The following is a 23,297-nucleotide window of genomic DNA, read 5'->3' on the forward strand; positions in this document are numbered from 1 at the left end:
CAATAAAAGGTGAGTGTTCAATTCATTTAAATTTGGTCAAATTTTGCTTTTAATGCAGAGACCAATACTTATAGGGCATTAGGCCCCAAAATATTAGAAATTTTTTATTAGGCTCTCTCAAATTTTAAAAATTCTTATTATACTTTTTAGTTTTTTTTTTGAAATTTTAATTAAGCTCTCTTAAATTTTTTGAAAAATCTCATTTATCTCACAAAATTTTTAATTAGACCCCCCTTTTTTTTAAATTCTTATTAAACTCTTAATTTTTTTTGAAAATCTTACTAGCCCCCAAAACTTATTCTCAAGATTCCCCAGTGTATTAATCCATATACTATGTGTAAGTTGCAGATTTAGTCTCTGTTTTAAATAATTTGATCAATTTTAATCTCTATACTCTCAAATCTTGAAATTTAAGCCTTGACCCAAACTATGGTAATGCAACAAACATATTATAACATATGTAATGTCATATCACCTTTGTATTTCAACATAATACTCACAAAAAGACCATTTCATTTTAGTTAATAGATTTAATGACTATCGTTTGAGTTAGAACTGAAATTTTTAAATTCAAAAAGTATATGGGCTAAAAATGATCAAATTGAAAAACATGGACTAAATGGTAGGAGACTAATAAAAAATTTGATCTAATGGATTTAACAACAATCGTTTGGGTAAAGAATGTAATTTTAAATTTCAGAAATTAAATGGACTACAATTTAATAAATTAGAGCATATAGAGAGACTAATAAGCAACTTATGTATAATATAAGGACTAATAACTACATTTTACCTTTAAATTTCGAGAGATAGAGTGCAGAGTAATATATTTTAATTTCATGTTTAATTTTGACGACCATTTGGATTCTTGTTGAGGTTTTGATTATGATTAATTAACTCTTTAGTCTTTGAAGTATACTGCTTTTTTCACATTCGCTTTTAATTTTTTTTTCGCACATTTCATTCTCTAATATTGTCAAATGTTTCGAGTTCAGTCCTTAATGTTATAAGATGTTCTTGATTCAATCCTTTGAACGTAAAAAAATCAGCTGAGATAACCAGTCAATCTTAAATTGTCATGATAACGTCATTGTCAAGAAAAACCCTAAAAATCTTTAAAACCATAAAAAAAATAATCTGAAAATTCTAAAATTTATAAAAAAAATTAAATATGAATAAAATAAATAAATAAAATTGTTTAAAAAATTAAAAATATCTCAGAATTTTTAAAAAATATATAAAATATTTAAAAAAATATTAAAACAGTTATTAGGAATTATAAAACATTGTGAAAAATATAAAAATGATTAGAAATAGTAAAATATTCTAAAATTTTATTAAAAATTAAAAATTATTGTATTTTAGAATAAACTATACCTTCGCTAATCACATTTAAAATATTAAAAGATTTTAAATAAAAATTGTATATAAAAATACAATCAATTTTTTTTATAAAAAATGTATTTTAATAAAACTTGAATTAATTTCTATACAAAATAGTTAATATTTTAAAATACATCAATTTTGAATACTTTTCTAGTGTTACTGTCAGTATTTTATTTGACTTGACTCCCTATTTCATGTTTGGAGTAAGGTTCATTCATTCATCATCGTGCACATGCTCTTTTTATTTTATACCAAAGTTCTTTAGAATGGTCAAACTCCTAACAATAGTGCTTAAGATTTAGTTTATAGACAAATAATTTGTCTTGAAATAGTAAAAAATACTTGGAATAATTAAAATTAGTATTTAATTGAAATAACAATTAGTATCCTTCCAAAGACAATAATATCATATTCAAGCTCTAGTAAATGTGATTTATAAAATATTCAAATATCTAATATTTTAAAATTTATTAGTAAATTTTATGTTTTTATTTTTATTTTTTTGTAATATTAATCTTTTCTATTTTTAATAATTTATATTTTTTAATTTTTTTCATTTTAAAGATTTTTTTTCAGATGATGATGCCTCATTGCTTGATACGTAGCAACATATGATTGAGTAGATATCCGAGTTAATTTTTAATGTTTAAAAATTAAACTGGGAACATTTGACAACGCTAAGCATTGAAGTGAGCAAAAACCATTTTAAAAGCTAAAGTGAAAAAAATGGTATACTTTAGGGACTAAAGTACGTATTAACCCTTTATTATTGTTATTGTTGTTCCAAATCCCATAGATTCCAGCCCATGAACTGGTTGAACCAATTCTAGGAAACAAAAAATTATTGCAAATTTGCCTCTTGGCTGGAGTGGATCCACCATTGTTTGGAGAAAAGAAAACCTTATATTATTCGAAGCTTCAAAAATTTCATAGTTAATTTTTGGCATGTGTAACTAATAATTATTTTATTTTTGGTTTAACATGGTAAAAAGTATTTATATAATTTCAATGAAGAAAGAGAAGTAGTAATCACGTTTAATCGAAAAGTAATATATATATATATTTCGAGTTTGAACTTTTTCAAAATTTGAGGTTTATGCAATTTTATTTTTAAAATTTAATTTGGGTTCATGATAATATTTAACTATTCAAGCGTATGTGTTGTTTTATAAACTGAAAAAATTAAATATTGAAATTTTAAGTACTGAATTTAAGTTATAAAATTTGTTTGATATATTACTTAAAATTATTTACAAAATATAATTAAATTATTTGATAAATAGAAATTTTAAATTATAGTACTGAATTTAAGTTATAAAATTTAAGTATTCTATACTTTATCCTTAATTTTAAACATTTCACTTTAGCTGATAACTATAGTGAGAACATTTATAACGAGTATTGAAATATTATCAACCCTTGGATTAAAACAAAAGTTTTTAAACCATATATTTATCACTTATCCTATCTCATTAAAATAAAATGTCTATGTAACACCCCTCACCCGACTTGATCGTCGGGTTTGAATTACAGGATGCTACCATCGTTGCCGGAGCAAATACAGACAATTAACATTCATAAACACCAAATACGATCTTTCTCGGGCCATATACAAGCTTACTTATGCTTTAGAATCAACTCGAAATTGAACAGGGACTAATTTGCAACATTTCAAAATTTTAGATCAATCGTATCATAAATAAATCCTTCAAGTATTTAATCATGTCATAAACACTTAGTTATTATGATATGCAATTAAATTTGAGTCTTAATCAAACTTACGAAAGCTCTTTTATTGACCCGAGCATGAAATATGACAAAATTGTAATGTTTTAAAAATTACAAGGTCGAAGTCGTGACGAGACTCTCTCCACGTCGAGACGTTGCCAAACAGTATGTCACATCACGATGTCAAACCACTTGATGTCAAGACGTCACAAACTTTTGGCTGACGTTGCGAGAGAGAAGATCAACGTCGAGACAAGGAACCTATTTTTGGTAAATTTTGGTAATTAGGTACCAATTTCATGCCTAAACTCAAACATATTCATTTGATGCCTAAATGTAACACCCTATACCTGGCCTGGTCATCAAACTCGAATAAGGGATGCCACACCACTGTCTCATCTTACTCACAACAAGTGGAAAGCCTATTCTAAGCAAAATGCCCTTTATTATAACATGCTAGTAGGTTTTAGGTCACTTAATTGGTTAATTATTATTACACGCAAAACATACCATAAACGGTCCTAAAAACGAGTACTAACATGTACGAGGTCTATTTAGCAAAAATTCTCAAAATGTGTTCGTAGGTATCGATAATGACACTAGGGTATCGATATTTTCTCTGTTTTGTATTGATACCACCTGGAAAAACGATACCAAACTTGCATTATGTTTCTCGATTAAAAATCAAAGTTTCAAAAATTATCGGTACCTGTCGTGAAGTATCGATAAATTTACCTCAAGTATCGATAGTCGAGAAAAGGTATCGATACCAAATTTCTATTCTGACTTCCTGCACATTTCAAAACACAGAGGTGTTGTTTTTAAACACGAATATCGATACCTCTGCTTCAAACCCGAAAAATACAACATTTTTAAGCATATAAGTCATTCCAACTCGTACTAGTTCAACATGCTATCATATCATCATCAAATAAACACCGAAACGACCATAATAATAGTTCCAAACATCAAAAGCAAATCCGAGCAATAGTTGACATATTACAAAACAAATCCCAAAGTCCTAAGAGCAATTAAGTCATAGAGACAACTCAAAATATCATATCCAATATCAGCACAAAGACTACCACATTGCCTTATTCCCAAAACATAACCATATAATAAACACCTATAGATAACTAAAATGGACTTGCTTGGATCACCCCTCGGAAAGCCACACTGCTCACACCGGCACACAATTAATCTGCAAAGTTTAATAAAAGAGTGGGTGAGCTTAACAAGCTCAGTGAATGCTCAGAGTAACCACAATGTACACACAATATCAAAGGTCAATCAAGAGCATACTACAACACATTCATGACCATATTTCATTCAAGTCAGAATTACATATTCATGCTTCATTAATTCATTTAACAATAATTCATCAAGATTAAAACAACATATACATGCTTTAATAACTCACAAGTTTAACTTCTATATTCACAGGCATTCACAAGTTATATGAAAACAACCTAATACACAATTACATACGCAATTTACTATAAGAACATACTAATGTTGTAACACCCCAAACCCGGCCTAGGAGTTATGGCCGAATTTGGCGGTGTCACATTGAAGTGTTTAGCGTAAAACTTGTTGTCGTTGAAATCTTTAAAATCTAATCACTTTTAAAACGTTATAAATTTTCCAAAATCTCATTTATTGCAGAGATTTTTTTTTTGGAAATGTTGTAAAAACGTGGTGTCTTTGAAAACAATTACCTTTTGAAAACTCGTCTTTTTCTACAACTAGCAGTTTATATCAAACTAAATAAATAAAAACCCCAATTTAAAGTTTATAACTTTAAAGAGGCATTTTTACATAAAAATGCCCAAATTTAGTTACTTATAAATTAAAGGCTAAAAATGAAAGCTGATGCGGTTGTGTGCCCATCATCGAGTCCCTTGCAGCACCGACCCACCTACAACTGAGGATTACCTGTACAGTTAAACAGAGGGGTGAGTTTACGAAAACTCAGTGTGTAATCCCCTAATAAGCAAACAGTCAATTAAACAGTAGATAAATACAGTTTGGGCCTGAGTCCGTTACAGTAATAGTCCAGTTCAGTGTGAGCCTAAGCCCTTTCCTGTAACAGTAAACGATTGGGCTTGAGCCCATCACAATACCAGTAATCAGTAGGGCATTTGCCCAATTTCAGTAATAGTATCAGTAGGGCCTTGGCCCATAACAGTAACATATATTAGTCATGCAGTGAACAGTATGTAATATCATTAATCGATGTAGTAATAGTACAAAATCATTAATCAATACAGATATGCAGTTAGAAATCCTACCCAATCCATCCTCTACACACCATGTAGGGATAAAATCGACCCACCCAGCTAGACACACCAAGATTAGCACCGGTTGCAGCATTAAATAGTATTGTAGCAAAGCTGCCAGTAAAATAAACGGCATATAGCCATCAGTAGGTCTACAGTCGTTTTGGGCGACTCATGCAACCTTATCAGTACGGTACACTTCCTCCAAATATAACAACCCATCCCCATGCAATATATCGTGACATAATATCATACGTGTATGCAAAATGTCATGCTCAATCATAGTCATACATATCATAGAACAAATCAGTCATACATAACTTAAGGCCATAACAGTCATTTCATCTCCTATAGGTATAACAATCATTTTACCCTATAGGGGTATTTCAGTCATTTTACCTTATAAGGGTATTTTTGTCATTTTACCCTATGAGGGTATTTCAGTCATTTTACCATATGAGGGTATTTTGGTCATTTTACCTATTTTAGGGTCTTGGTGCAAATATCAACCTCTCGAAAGGTCCGCAGTTGCCTCGAACGACTCAAGTAACCTAAATAGTCATAATAGTGTAATGGGCCCAAGGCCCATTACTAGGCCCAAGTGGGCCCACAGGCTCGTGCGCCCTGTTCAGCCTAGATTTCACCACGGCTATGAGATCTACATAGCTCAATCCAATATTTACCACAAACTGTGGATTTTATCCGTGTAGGGCCTAGGAGGCCATTAAGCCCACACGTCCTATTTCGGCCCAATGTGGCACATTACTAACTAAGCCCATGAAAATGTTCATGGAGGCCTCCACAGTCTATCGCCCATGATTCATGGGTTTGGCTTACCACACGAGCGATCACACGCTTGTGTGGTCTCAAACGCCATATTTTTAGCTTTTCGGCTTTTGCTGTTCTACAGTTACAGTGGGATGTTTACACACCTGATGCGATTTACAGATTCCCTTCGTTCCAAACACTCTTATTCCGAAAATTAATGATCATCACACCCTTGGTTCCCAAGCAATGTGCCAATCAACCTCAACCACCACCTACACAAAAGTCACCATCTTTATATTAGACTCATACTTGACAAACCATCTCAATTGCACCTCACTTACCACTCAATATTGTTTCTCAAAAAGTAACAGATGACTCTTTATCATACCATAACCACTTACCAACAACGATAAAACAGATTGCAGATCAGAGATGTAGCGTACAAAGAACTAGGAATTGAGATTAATCTATCAGTATTCGACCAATGGAGTGCACTTGAGAGAGAGGAAGAGAAAAACCGTGTGCTCCCAATTGATCAACGAACCCTTGCTAAAGACGAGAGCTATTTGGCAGAGCTTAAAAAAGAAGAAGGGAGAATCGACTAGGAGAGAAAACCGAAAAGAAAAATGGTGAGGGAGGAAAGAAGTTGTATTCGACCAAGGTTGAAAGAAAAAGAATGAAACCCGAATTCTAACTCTCACTAAATTGGCAACAACCCCAAATCCAAAAAATCCCTCCTCCAATTCGGCTACACATTCTCCATCCACTTCCTATCCCTTAATTTTCTACTATTATCTCTTCACAACAACAACCTCCCCAAATCCCAATATTATCTCCTCAAATCTCTCCAAATATCCCTCCTTAATTCTCTTTATGACCAGTTCAAACTCCATTTAGCAGTATTTCAATCAAACTCTACCACCCACACGAATTAGGCAGCAAAATAAATACTCCAATTTTGATGTGCCACCACTCGAACCTTTGACCCCATGTACACTCTACATGCCCCTTACCACTAAACCAACAACTCCTTTATATCATATTTTAACCACAATAATTTAAGAACCTATTATCCAGATCCAAGGATTTTATTCACTTAAAATAAAAATTTTACATAAGCCAAGGCTTGAACCCTTGACTACTCAAACACTTCCAAACACTTCTAAATCACTTAACCACTGAAGCAAACATTCATTTATGTTATTTCTTTACACAACTAAATATTTATGTGCAGTCTCCTAACTGTTCCCCTGTTCAAATCCTATTTCTTCTAGGCCCAAAATTTGGGGTGTTACAAACGTTTTCATGTAACTTAAATAAACTCATTTAACATATTATTCACAATTAAAAGCATTCGTCTTTTATCGTATTATCATAACATATAATATCATATTTAAACGATAAATTTACACTTGAGGCTATGAAACATAAAGTGAGCTCTGCCATTACTCATCAGATACACGGATCTCTAACACACCAATTAACTTATAGAGTCGAACATATCCTAAAAGTGAATAATAAAGCTAACACTTTCTAACACACCATACATGTCCCATTTAATGGTAGCTCACATTCTCTTATCTCTCCAACATGTCCCAGGGCCTCAACGCCCAAATCACATAACACATATGGGTGAGTACTCTCAATCCTATGATATGCCAACTATATCCAACGGCCTCATAATGTTACAAGGCCAAAATATCCACATCATAATTACACATTTTTAATTACTGATTTGATGCACATCATTTCTATTCATATTCGTCAATTCACATCACAAACTTGTACACAATGCATATTTATCGAATTCACATTTAATTGCACTAAAGTGCCACAATAATGCTTATTGAGCCATCATATATTCGTCAACATATAAGTGCATTAAAATCAGTTTATCACATACAAAAACTTGTTACATTAGCATCATATTCCACAATGCAACACATACATACTTACCGACTTTTGTACACTTTCACTGCACATCTTTATATCGCTAACACAACATCATTATTGTCATTCGGCATATTTAATATACCCACATTACAATACCATTCACAATCTTGCATCATAATAATCAATTCATAGTTATTCACATATTCGCATAATTTACCAAAAATAAAACAAGGAAAATAGAAATTTTACACTCGGAACTTAGGATAGACGTTTAGGTTATTCCTAAGTTCCCAGTCAACACTAAGAATCATGTATACAAGTAGCAATTCCAAACACTCACCGATTACACTTTCACCGAAAAGCCGAAAGCTTAAACTAGCTTTTGCTTGCCTTTATCTCTACTCGTAGAAGGTTCTATCGAATCCGGAGCTTCAACACAACAAATTCACACAAAAATACATACAAAAATCAGCCAAGGACTCATTACAAGCATACAAAACATAAGCCTAAACTAAGTTCTCATGTAATCGAAACTTGTAACATAGTAAACTTTAAATTCAAATATCTCAATCTATACTTAATCTTTTCACCTAAAACCAATTCTGTTCATCTTATAATTCACCTATGACTAATTCTCAACCTTTAAACTACACAAAACTACTCGATTTAATATATCAACTTTTTCGACATATTTTATAGCGATTTTTCAAAAATTTATTAAAACTCAAGAAATCTTTAACGAAACTTCAAAGTGAGTTTATAAACTTTCTAATCATGTTAAAACAAGTTGAAAAATACTTTAAAATCAAGTTTTTATCCACAAACCCTAAATCCACCATTAATGACCAAATTTTCGACTTTTATCTAAAACATGTGTTTTAAGGGATAGAAATTCGATTTGAAAGTCTAGATAACATTTAAAACTAATAGGAAGATGATTGGTTACCTTGAATGTAAGAAAAAAAACTTTGGGGAAATTCTAGAAAATCCAATCTTGAAGAATATGATGAAATTAATGAAGTTTTTGGGTGTTTTCTTGGTTTTAATAGAGATTTATAGTTCAAAGGATGATGGAAATCAAGATGGATTAAGAATTGGAGATCAAAAGCGATTGGGAGAGTTGGGAGAGCAAAAGGGACGGCACAACTAGCAAAGAAGAAAGAAATAACGTGAACATGCTATAGATGGGGGTTTTTATGTTGATTTTGAAATTCTGGTCTAATTACTTCATAAAAACTCCTAGTTTTGACTATTTTACAATTTAGTCCTATTTTCAAAATCAATTATATTTAAAACTCATTTTTAGAAATTGACTTGATTTTATGAAAACCATTATCAAAGACATTATCAATTACCAAACTTATGAAATTTTGAGATCATATAAGCAAAAATTCCTAAAATACCCTTAAAAATCCTAGGCCTTATTTTGGGGTGTGACACTAAATGAGCATTTAAAACCTACCAATTCAAAACATAATCTAAACATTCACTTAACAAATCCTAATATCAACCAAGCCAATATGCCACAATTTGGCACCTTTTCACAACAAAACATTTCAATTTCATTCATTCAAGTCCAAATGTTACCAACATACCTACAATTCATTCAATGGCAACCATTTCCATACCATATCATTCTCAATTGTAACCTTTGAGAGTCATACTTTACTAATTCACCATCACAATTCCATTTCGAGTACTCCACTTATCCATCAACCTCCAAGCATACCCAAAACATAACTTACAAGATTAATCATTAAACTAGGTTTAACCTAAAACATTATTCATAAGAAACACATAGACAGACACCTAAGTACATGCCACAATATCGAGTTACAAAATGAGAAAAAGTCTACCGAGGTGATAAATGGATAATGTGAGCTTTGAGGCGATCCGAACGACACGATATGTAAACCGACAATCTACAGAAAAAGAAAAAAACATTGGGGAAGCATTTTGAATGCTTAGTAAGCCCATATAAAACTTACTTAACTTACCTTAACAGTTTAATAATTTATACAATTGTAATAGTTTGATATCTAACATGACATCTTTGGCAACCTTACACTTTCATAAGCATTTCAACAAATATATCAAATGGGTTAGTTTCATTACAAGTCATGAGCTCATAATACAATCATATAAACATTTAACATTCCATTGTATGACATATAACTACTAGTTCACTTTCAACTTATAACATATGCATATAATTTCATTTATCTATATTTTCATTCCAACCATTTTGTTTTCATATAGTAGCATTTTCATTTCTATCTTTCGCTCAAAAAATTGAAATAAATTGAACTCGGATGCTCGAGACTAATTTGATTATATATGCTGACTTTATTGGGCTGCTAACACTAGCTTTGAATTAGGATTGCTAACACTAGCTTAATTTGATGTTGCTAACACTAGCTTATTGTATGTAAAATTTAATATTATATAATATGTATATGAATTGACGAAAATATCTTTTATTGTTTATTATTATATTATATTGACCATTGAATAACTTTTATCTTTCTTATTAAATTTTTAGACCTAATCCTCATATTTTAAAATATTTATTTCAAAACCCAAATATATTATACTAAACTCAAACCCAAATAATATACATATCATTATCAAACTCAAAATAAACTAATTATAGCCCAAGTCTCAAGTTTGAAATAAAAAAAATTTTAAACCCAATACCCAAATACAATTTATAAAAATTAAAACCCCATTCAAAATCTAATTTAGTAAAATAATATTTTTATTGAAATATTAAATTTTTAATAAAATTTTATGTATAATAGACTAAAATACACATAACTATTGATATTTTCTCTTTTATTATTATCTGTAATATAGTAATGGTTATATATATATATATGTATTAATAGTTTAATTCTTATATATATTGTATTATTATATTATGTAATAGCATATAATCTATTATAGTTGGCTGTTGAAATCGACTTAACTGACCAAATCGAGCCAATTCAAGTAAAACAGTTGGTAAATTCAATTTTGATTTTGGACCAATTAGTAGTTATATATAGGTGTGTATCAATAGTTTTAAAATATATTATTATATTATGTGATACTATATCATGTATAGTAATAGTAATACATAATATATTAAATACTAAATATTATTGTTTATTATATTGGCGAAATATGCTCTAAGTTCCTATACTCTGCGTACATTTGGAAGTTAGCCCTCCTACTATATTATATAATGTTATATCATATCATATAATATATAATATATTAATAGCTTTTAGATATACATTAATGATTATACATTATAATATTTTATAATACTACATCTTTTATAAAATACGTATATATAAGTGTGTATTAATAGTTTTATTCATAGTTATAGACTATTTTATTATATTATGTAATAGTATATTATTTATTATATTTAGCGATTATAATAAACTTAATGGGCCACATAGAGCTAATTCAAAAAAACTAGTGGATAAATTTGGTTTTGATACTAGACCAATAAATAGTTATATAATATATATGTATTAATAGCTTTAAAATATATTATTATACTACGTATTACCATATCACATACTATAATAGTAATATTAATAATATATTAATTATTATATGTTATTGTTTGTTATTATATTATTTGAAATATGCTTTAAGTCCTCGTACTTTTGGTACATTTGAAAGTTAACTCTCCTACTATACTATATTATGATATCATATCATATCATATCATATCATATCATATCATATATGATATATTAATAGTTTATATATATGCATTAATGATTAGACATTATAATATTATGTAATACTATATCTTTTGTTATAATATATAATATAAAAATGGTTTTATATATGTATTAATAGTTTTAGTAATGGTTATATATGTTAAAAACTAAACAACAATAATGGCAATGTAGAAAGGCCTCAAAGAAAAAGAAAAAGAAAAAAAAATAGAACACACGGATTTTACATGAAAACCCTTTCGGGAAAAAAACCACAAGCAGATGAGAAGAAAATTCACTAATGTCGAATTCGAATGATACAAGAGGAGTTTCGACTATATCTATTTATAGGTTGAGAAAACCTAGTTCTAATCAACGTCAAATATATTATGCTAATAAATGCTAAATATATTATACTAATAAATACTAAATTTTCTAGAAAGAAAATATATTTTGTTTAACTTGACTTGCAAACAATCTCTTAGAATTTGGGTCATACAACTCTAACAATCTTCACCTTAACACGAATTCTCAACGAACAACTTCTTCACCATGAACTCTCAACAAACAAGTTCTCCACATCTTCCATGAAACTCCTTAAGGGTATTCTTAAACAATAAACACCAACCAAGTCCAAGCAATGCTTGAACTTGGTTATAGGAAGTGACTTAGTCATCGTATCTGCAGGATTATTATGAGCACTAACTTTGCTCACAACAATATCACCACGAGCAATAATATCACACACAAAATAATACTAAACGTTAATGTACTTTGTTCTCTCATGAAACATTTGATCCTTCGTAAGGAAAATGACACTCTGACTATCACAAAATATTGTATTGATCTGAAAGTCTTTATTAAGTTCACCATAGAGTCCCTTTAATCAAATGGCTTCTTTACAAGCCTTGGTAATTGCCATGTACTCAGCTTCAATAGTAGACAAAGCAACTATAGCTTGCAAAGTGGCTTTCCAATTGATTGCTAACCTCTAATAGTAAAGACATACCCAATGAGAGATCTTCTTTTATTAAGGTCTCTAGCAAAATCAGAATAAACATACCCAATTACTCCATCTCTAGTTCTTCCAAACTATAAGCAAACATCAGTAGTACCTCATAAGTATCTAAAAATCCACTGAACTACTTTCCAATATTCTTTACTGGGATTCTCCATGTATCTACTAACTGCACTAACTGCATATGATAAATTTGGTTGTGAACAAACCATAACATACATGAGAGGTCCCACTGTAATAGAATATAGAACATGTGTCATGTAGTCAATCTCATCATCTGATTGCAGAGACAAAGTGATGAAAGTCTAAAGTGGATTGCTATACTAATAGGCATGGCATTCTGTATATTGAACCTACGAAGAACTTTCTCAATGTACCCTTTCTGACTTAGGTACAATTTAAATGCTTTTCTATCTCTGAGAATCTTTATCCCAAGTATCTTATTTGCTGCTCCCAAATCTTTCATCTCAAATTCTTTACTAAGTTGGGCTTTGACCTTTCTTATCTCTCCTTCAGCTTTGGTTGCTATGAACATGTCATCAACATATTGGAGTAGATACATAAAAGAACTATCACAGTTTTTCTTAAAATAAACACAACTGTTAAAGCTGCTTCTTTTGAAATCATGAGTAGTCAAAAAAGAATCAAACCTCTTATACCACTCAATTGGTGACTGTTTCAAGCCATAAAGAGACTTTTTCAACAAGCAAACATAATTCTCATTTTCTAAGACTATAAAACCCTCTGGTTGTTGCATGTAAATATCTTCCTCAAGTTCTCCATGTAAGTGTCATTGGCCAAAGTGCAAAGCCCGTGACCATGGCTCAAGATACACCCCATGGAGGTCTGACGATAAGATGGAGATCATTTACCCCACCAGAACTGACCCGATTCAAAAAACTATTAGATAAGCCTGTCAGATTGAAGCTTGGTTGGTCCGATAATGAAGAGATGGCAACTTAGGCTATTTTGGTAACTAATCTTAGAAGATTGATAGGAATCATATCTTGTAAAGATTATATTAGATTTGATATGACATATCTTGTAAATCCCTAAAATCAAGAGATATGGTTAATCTCGTTTGTCGATGTAATTTAATCTTAATCGTCGGTTTTGGGGGAGCTCAACTATAAATAGAGAGCCTCCCCCTCACTTGTAAATCATTCCATTGTACTTGAATTCTTAAGAGTAATAGAATTCTGAGAGCATTTACTCAAACACCTTGTGTGCATTATTTTCTACGGCTTTCTGTTGTTCTTTTGTTGCTTCTTTTGGCATAAGTTTACTTCTGCTATACAAAGCCTTGGAGGACTTCTAAAAGAATCATCACTGGAGTAAAGGCTGACTTAGACGAGTTTAGACGAATGAATCGCCTAAAGCTGCACGGATTGTGCGACAAAAGATTTATCCCTGTGACAAGTGGTATCCGAGCTATTGGTTTGAAGGCACCGTTGGGATGTCGAAAGAAGAGTTTGGAAAAAGGTGGGCCAGAAAGTCTTTAAAGGAGATGCTGTCGGTAGTAGAAGAATATGTGGGTAAACTCAAAGGATCCGTGGAGGACGTAAATGAGGCACTCGATAGGGTTGAGGATCGCATAGACAACTGAAAGGAACGGTCTAGAGACTATGTAAAGATGTCTCTTGATTCCACCATGGATAAGGTAAACGAGTTGTTTAATTCACATAGAGATAAGCTGTCAGAGAGGGTGATGCTCTCAAGGCTATGGTGACAGCTTTGAAGGAAGAGATCAATGAGCTTAAGGGGCAGCTCAAGATTTTCAAGGCTGCCATGGGTAATGAAATGTTGGCTTCGAAGCCGAAGCAGCAAGTAATGGATGTGCCCAAACAGGAAGTGTTTAAAGGGGTAAGGTCCGCAAGTGAAGTGGATAACTTTTTTGGGGCCATAGAACAATACTTCTGTGCGATGAGCATCGAGGATGATGCCACAAAGGTAATTATTGTTGCTATGTATTTTACCGACGTTACTTTGTTATGGTGGAGACGTAGGTCCATTGATGTAAGACGTGGTGTGATCGAGATTGGGATTTGGGAGGAGTTTCAAAAAGAGTTCAAAGCACTGTTTTACCCCGAGCATGCTAAGGACGAAACTTGAGCAAAGTTGCGATGGCTTACGCAACGAGGCACGGTTAGGGGGTATTACGAGAGTTCAGTGAACTCATGCTCCAGATTTCTAATTTGAGTGAAAAGGAAGCATTTTTCTCATTTACGGATGGGTTGAAACCATGGCCGAAGCAAGAATTACAATGCAAGAGGAGTGCTCTTATCGATACGGGAGCATAAGACTTGTTCATATCGGAAAAGGCTGCGGGGAAACTTGGTCTTTCGATTAAGAAATCGAATAGGAAGATAAAGACAGTAAATTCCGAGGAGGCTCTAACTGTAGGAGTAGTTCGTAATGTAGAGCTACAAATCGACGAATGGAAGGGCAATAAAGAATTTGAGGTAATCCAATTATATAATTACGATTATGTGCTTGGCTTAAACTTCCTTGACAGGATTTAGGCAGCTCTGTATCCATTGGCCGATCAAATTCATATTATCACCGGTCCGTTATCAAAAATGTTGCTGGTGCATCGAGATATGAAGGTTGGGACAAAGGTGTTGTTGCCAATCGAACTATTCGAAGATGTTTTGTATGGGAGGAATATTGACACGATAGAACAAAATGCTACGAAAGCCCCTTCAGAAGAGTTAGTGGCGCAATAGATCAATATGAAGCCTGCAGATTTGACTGTGAAGCCGACACCTTTAGGAAATATGGGTTGTGCATTGGGCTTCGAGGAAAAAAGAGCGATGCAAAGACAGTCGGGACGAGTAAATGTTGCGAGTAAGGTATATTGCAAACACTTTGATAGTGTTTTAAATTCTGACTTATTGGCTTGGCAAGGTCGTAGAGGCACTTTCAAAGTTCATAAGTAAAGAGGCTGAAGGACTATGGGTAATACAAAGCCAAGGTGTGAGAATCAAGGCGATTCAAAAGGGAACAAGTCAAAATTGGGGCAAGTTAGAGCGGAGACTTCTTGCCAATGAGATGTGCCAACAAGTGTAACAGTTTAAGTTAAGAGGCGACAAAAGTTGAGGCAAAGGTTCTAAAAGAGAGGACAACCCGATTGCAAGACAAGTTGGGAGGAAACTAAGGCAATGAGATAGTTCTAAGGTGAATCAAGTCAGTGCTATTCGGAAGTTGTAACGAGGGATTATGAGAATGGGTCGGGAAGAATGTCACAGGCCAAAGTAAAAAGCCCGTGACCATGGTACAAGATGCACCCCATGGAGGTCTGTCGATAAGATGGGGATCATTTACCCCACAAGAACTGGCTCGATTCAAAGAACTGTTGGAGAAGCCTGTCAGATTGAAGCCTGGTTGGCTCAATAATGAAGAGATGACAATTTAGACTATTTTGGTAACTAATCTTAGAAGATTGATAGGAATCATATCTTGTAAAGATTATATTATATTTGATATGACATATCTTGTAAATCCCTAAAATCAAGATACATGGTTGATCTCGTCCGTCGATGTAATTTAATCTTGACCATCGATTTTGGGGGAGCTCAACTATAAATAGAAAGCCTCTCCCTCACTTGTAAATTATTCCATTATACTTGAATTCTTAAGAGTAATAGAATTCTGAGAGCATTTACTCAAACACCTTATGTGTGTTCTTTTCTGTGGCTTTCTGTTGTTCTTTTGTTTGACATAAGGAGTAGACTATGTTGTAGATTCTGGATCAATCTGTAGCTCTACCTATTTCACATGTGTGCTTAGACTTTGCTGATTTTTATTGGAAGAGTCTTTAAGAGATAAGTAGGCAACATAACAGTTTCATAAAAAATAACATATTTGCTAATCACAACTTTTTTATTTTCAGGCCACCATAACTTATATCCTTTAACACCAGCCGTATAACCAAGAAAAACATATGTAATGGATCTAGGTTTCAATTTCTCATTATCAACATGAGCATACACAGTACACTAAAAAATTTTCAAATTAGAATAATCAGTAGGATTACTAGACCATACCTATTGTGGAGTCTTTTTCTCAATGGTAATAGACGGAAACCGGTTAATAAAAAAACATGTAGTAGAGGCCACTTCAGCTAAAACAAATTCGGTAAACAAGCATTCGACAACATACATTGAACTTTTTCCATGATTGTTCTATCCATCCATTTTGCAATGTCGTTTTGTTGCGGAGTATAACTTACTATCAAGTGTTTTATGATCCCTTCTGATTTGCACAATTCATTAAACTCATCAGAACAAAATTCCAAGCCATTATTTGTATGACGGTGTTTGATCTGTTTTCCTATCTGCTTCTCGATTATAGTTTTCCAAGTCTTAAACATGGAAAACCCATAATTTTTCTACTTCAAGAAGAATGCCCAAACCTTTTTGGAAAAATCATCAATGATCGTCAGCATATAATTAGTGCCACCCCTCGAAGGCACTCTAGATGGTCCCCAAAGATCAGAATGAATATAATCCAGTGTTCCCTTCGTGTTATGGATTCCTCTAGTGAATAAAACTCTCTTTTGCTTCCCAAAAACGCAATGCTCACAGAACTTCAATTTGTTAATACCTTGTCCATCAAGAAGTCCTCTTTTGCTAAATTCTACCATGTCGTTCTCACTCATATACTTTAGACGCATATACCAAAGTCTAGTAACATCATCATCTGACAAGGAAGACGAAGTGATGGCTGCATCACCGATAACAGTTGAACCTTGCAAAACATATAATTTGGCAGTCTTTCTTTACCCTTTCATCACAACAAGGGAACCCTTACTAATCTTTAAAACCCTACTTTCAGCTATGTACTTGTGCCCCTTTGAATCAAGACTACTCAACAAAATTAAATTCCTCTTCAATTCTGGTACATGTCGTATACCATTAAGTGTTCTAACGACTCCATCGAACATCTTAATTTTGATCGTGCCAATACTTGCGATTTTACATGAAGCATTATTTCCCATCAAAACAACACCTTCAGACACTGTTCCATATGTTGTAAACCAATCTCGACTAGGACTCATATAAAAGGTGCAACAACAATCAATGATCCACTTCTCGCTCGCTTTAGGGTTGTTGGCAAAAGTAACTAGGAATTCACTATCGTTGTAGTTTTCTACAACATCAGCTTTACCAGATTGTTCTGGTTGTTTTCTCTTTTGATTCGTTGCTTGTTTTCCCTTTTGATTTGCCGCCTCCCCTTTGATCTTATTCTGCAACTTATAACACTTAGACATAATGTGTCCTTTCTTCTTGCAGAAGTTATAGGTTTTACCTTTGTTTGAAGATATCGATCTACCCTTAGATTTACTATAAGGATTTTATTCCTGTGTCCTCCTACGATTATCATCAGTATTTCGTTCTTGTCTCCCACGAACAATGAGACCCTCTTCTTGAGAGTCAAATCCAGAGACAAGATACTTCATCTTGTCATATGATGTTAAGGAAGCATATACTTCATCAACTGTGAGATATTTGCGGTTATACAAAATCGTATCTCTAAAGGTTGAATAAGATGAGGGCAACGAATAAAGTAGAATTAACCCTCAATCTTCTTTATCGTATTAAATCTCCATGGACTTTAGGTTCGAGAGAATTTCTTTAAACACAGTTAAGTGTTTGTGCATAGACGCACCTTCATCCAAACGATGTGCATAAAGGCGTTGCTTTATATGAAACTTGCTAGTTAGGGTTTTCGACATGCATAACCACTGCAGGTTTGCACATAATGTAGCGGTGGTCTTCTCATTTATCACATCCTGTAGAATTTCATTCGGCAGATGCAGATGTAATTGCGTTAAAGCCTTTCGATCTTTGCACTTCTTCTCTTCCTCCGTTAATGTCGAAGGCATCTTATCTACCTTCAGCAGTACATCCTCTAAATCTATCTGCGTAAGGACTGCCTGCATCTTTATCTCTCACAACGAGAATCTGGTGTTGCGATCCAACAGCAAAATATCATACTTCATTGTTGTCATTATTGTGATCGAAACAAGCAACCTGAAAAAAGCTCTGATACCAATTAGTTAAAAACTGAATGTAGATAATGGCAATGTAGAAAGATCGCGAAGAAAAAGAAAAAATAGAACACACAGATTTTATGTGAAAACCTTTTCGGGGGAAAACCACGGGCAGATGAGAAGAAAATTCAAGAATGTCGAATTCGAATGATATAAGAGGAATTTCGACTACATCTATTTATAGGTTGAAAAAACCTAATTAATCAATGTCAAATATATTATGCTAATAAATGTTAAATATATTATGCTAATAAATATTAAATTTTCTAGAAAGAAAATGTATTTTGTTTAACTTGACTTGCAAGCAATCTCTTAGAATTTGAATCACACAACTCTAACAATATACTATATTATTATATTATGTAATAACATAAAATCTATCATAGTTAGCGATTAAAACTGATTTAATTGACTAAATTGAACCAGTTAAATCAGTTGGTAAATTCAATTTTTTTAGTTCATTTTAAGGGCGAGTTAGGTAATCAGTTAATTTGGTGTTGTTGGTTTGGTTTCAGTTTTGAAATTCAAAATTATTTATATCAAATTAATCGACTTTACACCTATTAAATATGGTATATATTTAAACCCTAAACCCAAACCCAAACCCAAACCCAAACCCAAACCCAATGCCAATCAAACCCAAACCTTAACCCAATTTAAACTTTATTCAAAACCCAACTTAAATAAAAATAAATCCAATCCAAATTAATAATAAATATAAAGATAATAATATAGGTAAAATTTTTGAATGTTACTCATACTTTGAACTTGGGAGTTGGATCTATGGTGGTTTGGTTTTATGTAATTGTATTAACAATTATCGAATTTATATATTTTTATGACTTTATGAATTGCAAAATATTTTTTTATTAATATATTCTATTTGGATATTTTATTTTTTCCTTTAATTTTTAAAAAGATTTTAAAATTTCTAATTTATATTATTAAATGTAATTTTTATTAAAAATATGGTTTAAAATTAAATTTATTAGTAATGATATTATTATTGCATGATAAATCATGTTTAATTATTTGTGATAAGTATAACACTAGTTATCATATTATTAAATTAATTTATTATAGATATTATTAATTTAATTTAAATTTTATAGATTTAATAATTTTTAATTTTATATATTTATTATACATGTTTAGTTATAGTATTAAAAATATTCTATATTCGATTAATATTTTTAAAAATATTATTTCACTTTATAATTTACATAAAAATAATATAATATTAATAAAATTTTAACATAAATATGTAATGCTTATGAATATATTTTGATAAAATAAATAATGATAATTTATTTTTATTTTTTTTACTTTAAGTAATATAATATAATTATATTAATTATTAATATTTATTATAACTATTCTGTTATTATTTTATAATTATATTAATTATATTAATTGCATGTTTAGTTGTTCATTAATCTCGAATTTAAATTTTTACATTGATTAAATTTTTTCAAAATTTTTAAACTTGAATTATTAGGAGCTTGAATTAGACGGACTTTCAAATTTGGAGAAAACCGAACTCTACTTTTTTTTTTTTTTTTAGCTTGTAATGAAACTTAATGTAAGAACCATTACAACTCAAATCCATACTTATTATAAAGGCCCATATAAGTCAGACAATGTAAATCCCGGCCCGAATGTAAACCAAACTGAATCACATCCGTCCACGTGTAGAAGAAACATCGTAGCCTTCCACTGAAACCCTAGGGTTTCTTATTCACGGTGGAGAATTAAAACAGAGCCTCCTCTTTCACTTTGGTGTCTCTCATCTCTTCCATTTTTGGCTTCTCTTTCAGGTACCTCTTTTCATTTTCCAATCACCTGTTTGGTTTCCTAGAAAATGCGCAAAATGTCTTAAAAGGAGTGAGAATGATGATATATGTCTTTGTTATTTATTTATTATTTTCATATTCAGTTTTCTCATAAAACAACAGAGTGACAGAGCTTTCTTTTTGACTTTTTGTTACTCTGATTGTTGCAAGATATGCTAATTTTCTGTGGCTTGTTTATATGCTGGAAAAATGTAGATGGAAATAAATGCTGTTTTGATTCTGATTCGGCTGTTTACTTTTAGTAATTCAATTCTGTTTCTAGGATTTCAATAATGTTCTTTAGGGTTCTCTATCTGTTAGTGTGTCGATATATATATTACTTTCTGAGCTAATAGTTTTGTTTGAATCTTGGATTTTGGTTTTTGACATTTGTAATTCAATGTTGTCTTTTTGAGATAAAATGTGTGAAAAATCCTAAACTTTGTGTGTGCTCAAATTTTTGTCATTTAACTTACTATGGGAATCAATTAACAATCACTTAAAATCAGCAAGATTAATGTCAGTTTACTGATAATATAGTATAGAACTGATGGGTTGCCAGAGTAATTGGTTAACTACAATGTTCTAGTATAAGTTGCCAAGTCGGTATAGAGCATTCCAAGTTGAAATTTGGCATAATGAGAACTTTATAAAACATCCAACTTGTTATTTCTTCTGAAAGTGGTATCATGGTCCTGCACATCATAAATTGGGTAATAAAACTGAGAGCTGGATCTTATCTTTTTTAATATTAAGTGAAATTTTGCCTATGGATAATATTTGGTCGAATTTCTGGTCAATCTGATTTGTAATTGAACTTGTTTGAAATTCCTAAAATTCCTTTCAACTTTTTATCTATCCATTCATGCAGATCTCAAAGATGTATACATCAAGGAAGAAGATCCACAAAGATAAGGATGCTGAACCAACAGAATTTGAGGAGTCTGTTGCGCAGGTTTTATAATGTTCTTATGTTTTCTTCACTTGAAAAGTTCCTGCAAATGTGCTCTGGTTATGATTTCATTACATGTGCATTTACTTCTCTGTTTCAGGCATTCTTTGATTTGGAGAATACCAATCAAGATCTGAAAAGTGACCTTAAAGATCTCTATATTAATTCAGCAGTGTAAGAATTGCTCACTGGGATGCATTACTTGTTAGCTCTCTCGTGTATTTTTCGGTCATATTATTAATATAAATTTGTTTACATGCAGCCAAATTGATGTTTCTGGGAGCCGGAAAGCTGTTGTTGTCCATGTCCCATATAGATTGAGGAAAGCTTTCCGCAAGGTTCATGTTAAGCTTGTGAGGGAACTTGAAAAGAAGTTCAGTGGCAAGGTGAGTGAAGGACCAAGCTACTCTTTCAAATTTCTTCCTTCTGTATAATGAAAACAATTAGAGTAAGACCAGCCTGAATGTGAATTTATTTAGGTTTTCAAATTTACAATTTCTTTAAGTGCATTACCATTTAGTACAGAATATGGTAAACTTTAAATTCATATATGTTGCATAAGATGCTTTCATCATTGGGTCGTTCTACTCTGATACATTGCTGTTCTGCAAGAAATAATAGATTAATTATGCTTTTAATAAATGTATGTGTTCTCGAATTCTTTTACATCTGGCTTAACCTTTAACATAAATCTCTAGTTCTTATTGATAATGACTTCCAATTGGTTTAATCGATGCACATGTTCTTGTTTTTAAGTGTTTACTTGGTTTATATATACTGTAGGATGTGATTCTTATTGCCACCCGGAGGATATTAAGGCCTCCAAAGAAAGGTTCTGCAGTTCAGAGGCCACGCAGCCGCACATTGACTGCTGTACATGAGGCAATGCTAGAAGATGTTGTCTTACCTGCTGAGATTGTTGGGAAGCGCACTAGATATAGAATTGATGGATCAAAGATAATGAAGGTACAACATTTGTGCACTGTAATTGTTAACTAACACGAATTCTAGCTTTAGATTGCTAAATGTTAGGAGTGAAAGAATTGTGGTGTTGTGAATATGCTGTCCTCAACTTCAATTGGTTTTGTTTAATCATAATGGCTGTCATCTTGTTTTAACTTTTTGAAGGCTAATGTTCTTTCATTCTCTGCCACCCTCTTTGGGCAGGTGTATTTGGACCCCAAGGAACGAAATAACACAGAGTACAAGCTTGAGACGTTTTCTGCAGTTTACCGGAAGCTTGCTGGAAAGGATGTCGTGTTTGAGTTCCCAGTGATGGAGGCATAGATAGTCCTTTTTGAAGTGTTGTGAAACCTTATTTCTGGTTAAAATTGACATTTTTAAGAGTTGGTAAGCAAAGTCATATGGATTATATTTCCTTGTTATGATTTAGTTTGTGGTATGCATTGGGATGGTGTAGGATTGAGCTTAAAATGGTTATTATTGTTTGACAAATTTTATTCTCATTCTTATGCTCTTGTTTAAAGCAATGAAAAATTGCGATGAAAGCTTTTTCATCCAAATGCTATAGTAAAATTTTCAAAATATTTTATTTATATTAACTAATTAAAATTTTAGATTATTTTATATCGTGCTATTAGATTAAATTATTTAAATATCATGAATTATTATTTTTAAATTTTTATCATATTTTATGTATCATATTA

At 31.8% G+C, this 23,297-nt stretch overlaps 1 protein-coding gene across 1 annotated transcript; it reads left to right on the forward strand.

Annotated features, from left to right (window-relative positions):
• The first annotated feature begins 20,502 nt into the window (after nt 1-20,502).
• On the forward strand, nt 20,503-23,085 carry LOC107892035 (40S ribosomal protein S7). The gene is made up of 6 exons (XM_016817001.2): nt 20,503-20,663; nt 21,550-21,633; nt 21,731-21,804; nt 21,893-22,016; nt 22,414-22,596; nt 22,798-23,085. Exons 2-6 carry the CDS (start codon nt 21,559-21,561, stop codon nt 22,915-22,917), a joined length of 576 nt encoding a protein of 191 aa, XP_016672490.1. The 5' UTR covers nt 20,503-20,663; nt 21,550-21,558; the 3' UTR covers nt 22,918-23,085.
• Nucleotides 23,086-23,297: the final 212 nt, after the last annotated feature.

Source organism: Gossypium hirsutum, chromosome D09, assembly GCF_007990345.1.
Source record: "Gossypium hirsutum isolate 1008001.06 chromosome D09, Gossypium_hirsutum_v2.1, whole genome shotgun sequence".
Lineage (NCBI taxonomy): Eukaryota > Viridiplantae > Streptophyta > Magnoliopsida > Malvales > Malvaceae > Gossypium > Gossypium hirsutum.

Coding starts and splice junctions, on each gene's coding strand:
- LOC107892035 (XM_016817001.2), top strand. CDS start 21,559: ATGTATACATCAAGGAAGAAGATCCACAAAGATAAGGATGCTGAACCA. Junction 21,634..21,730: donor TTGAGGAGTCTGTTGCGCAG/GTTTTATAATGT, acceptor TCTCTGTTTCAG/GCATTCTTTGATTTGGAGAA. Junction 21,805..21,892: donor CTCTATATTAATTCAGCAGT/GTAAGAATTGCT, acceptor GTTTACATGCAG/CCAAATTGATGTTTCTGGGA.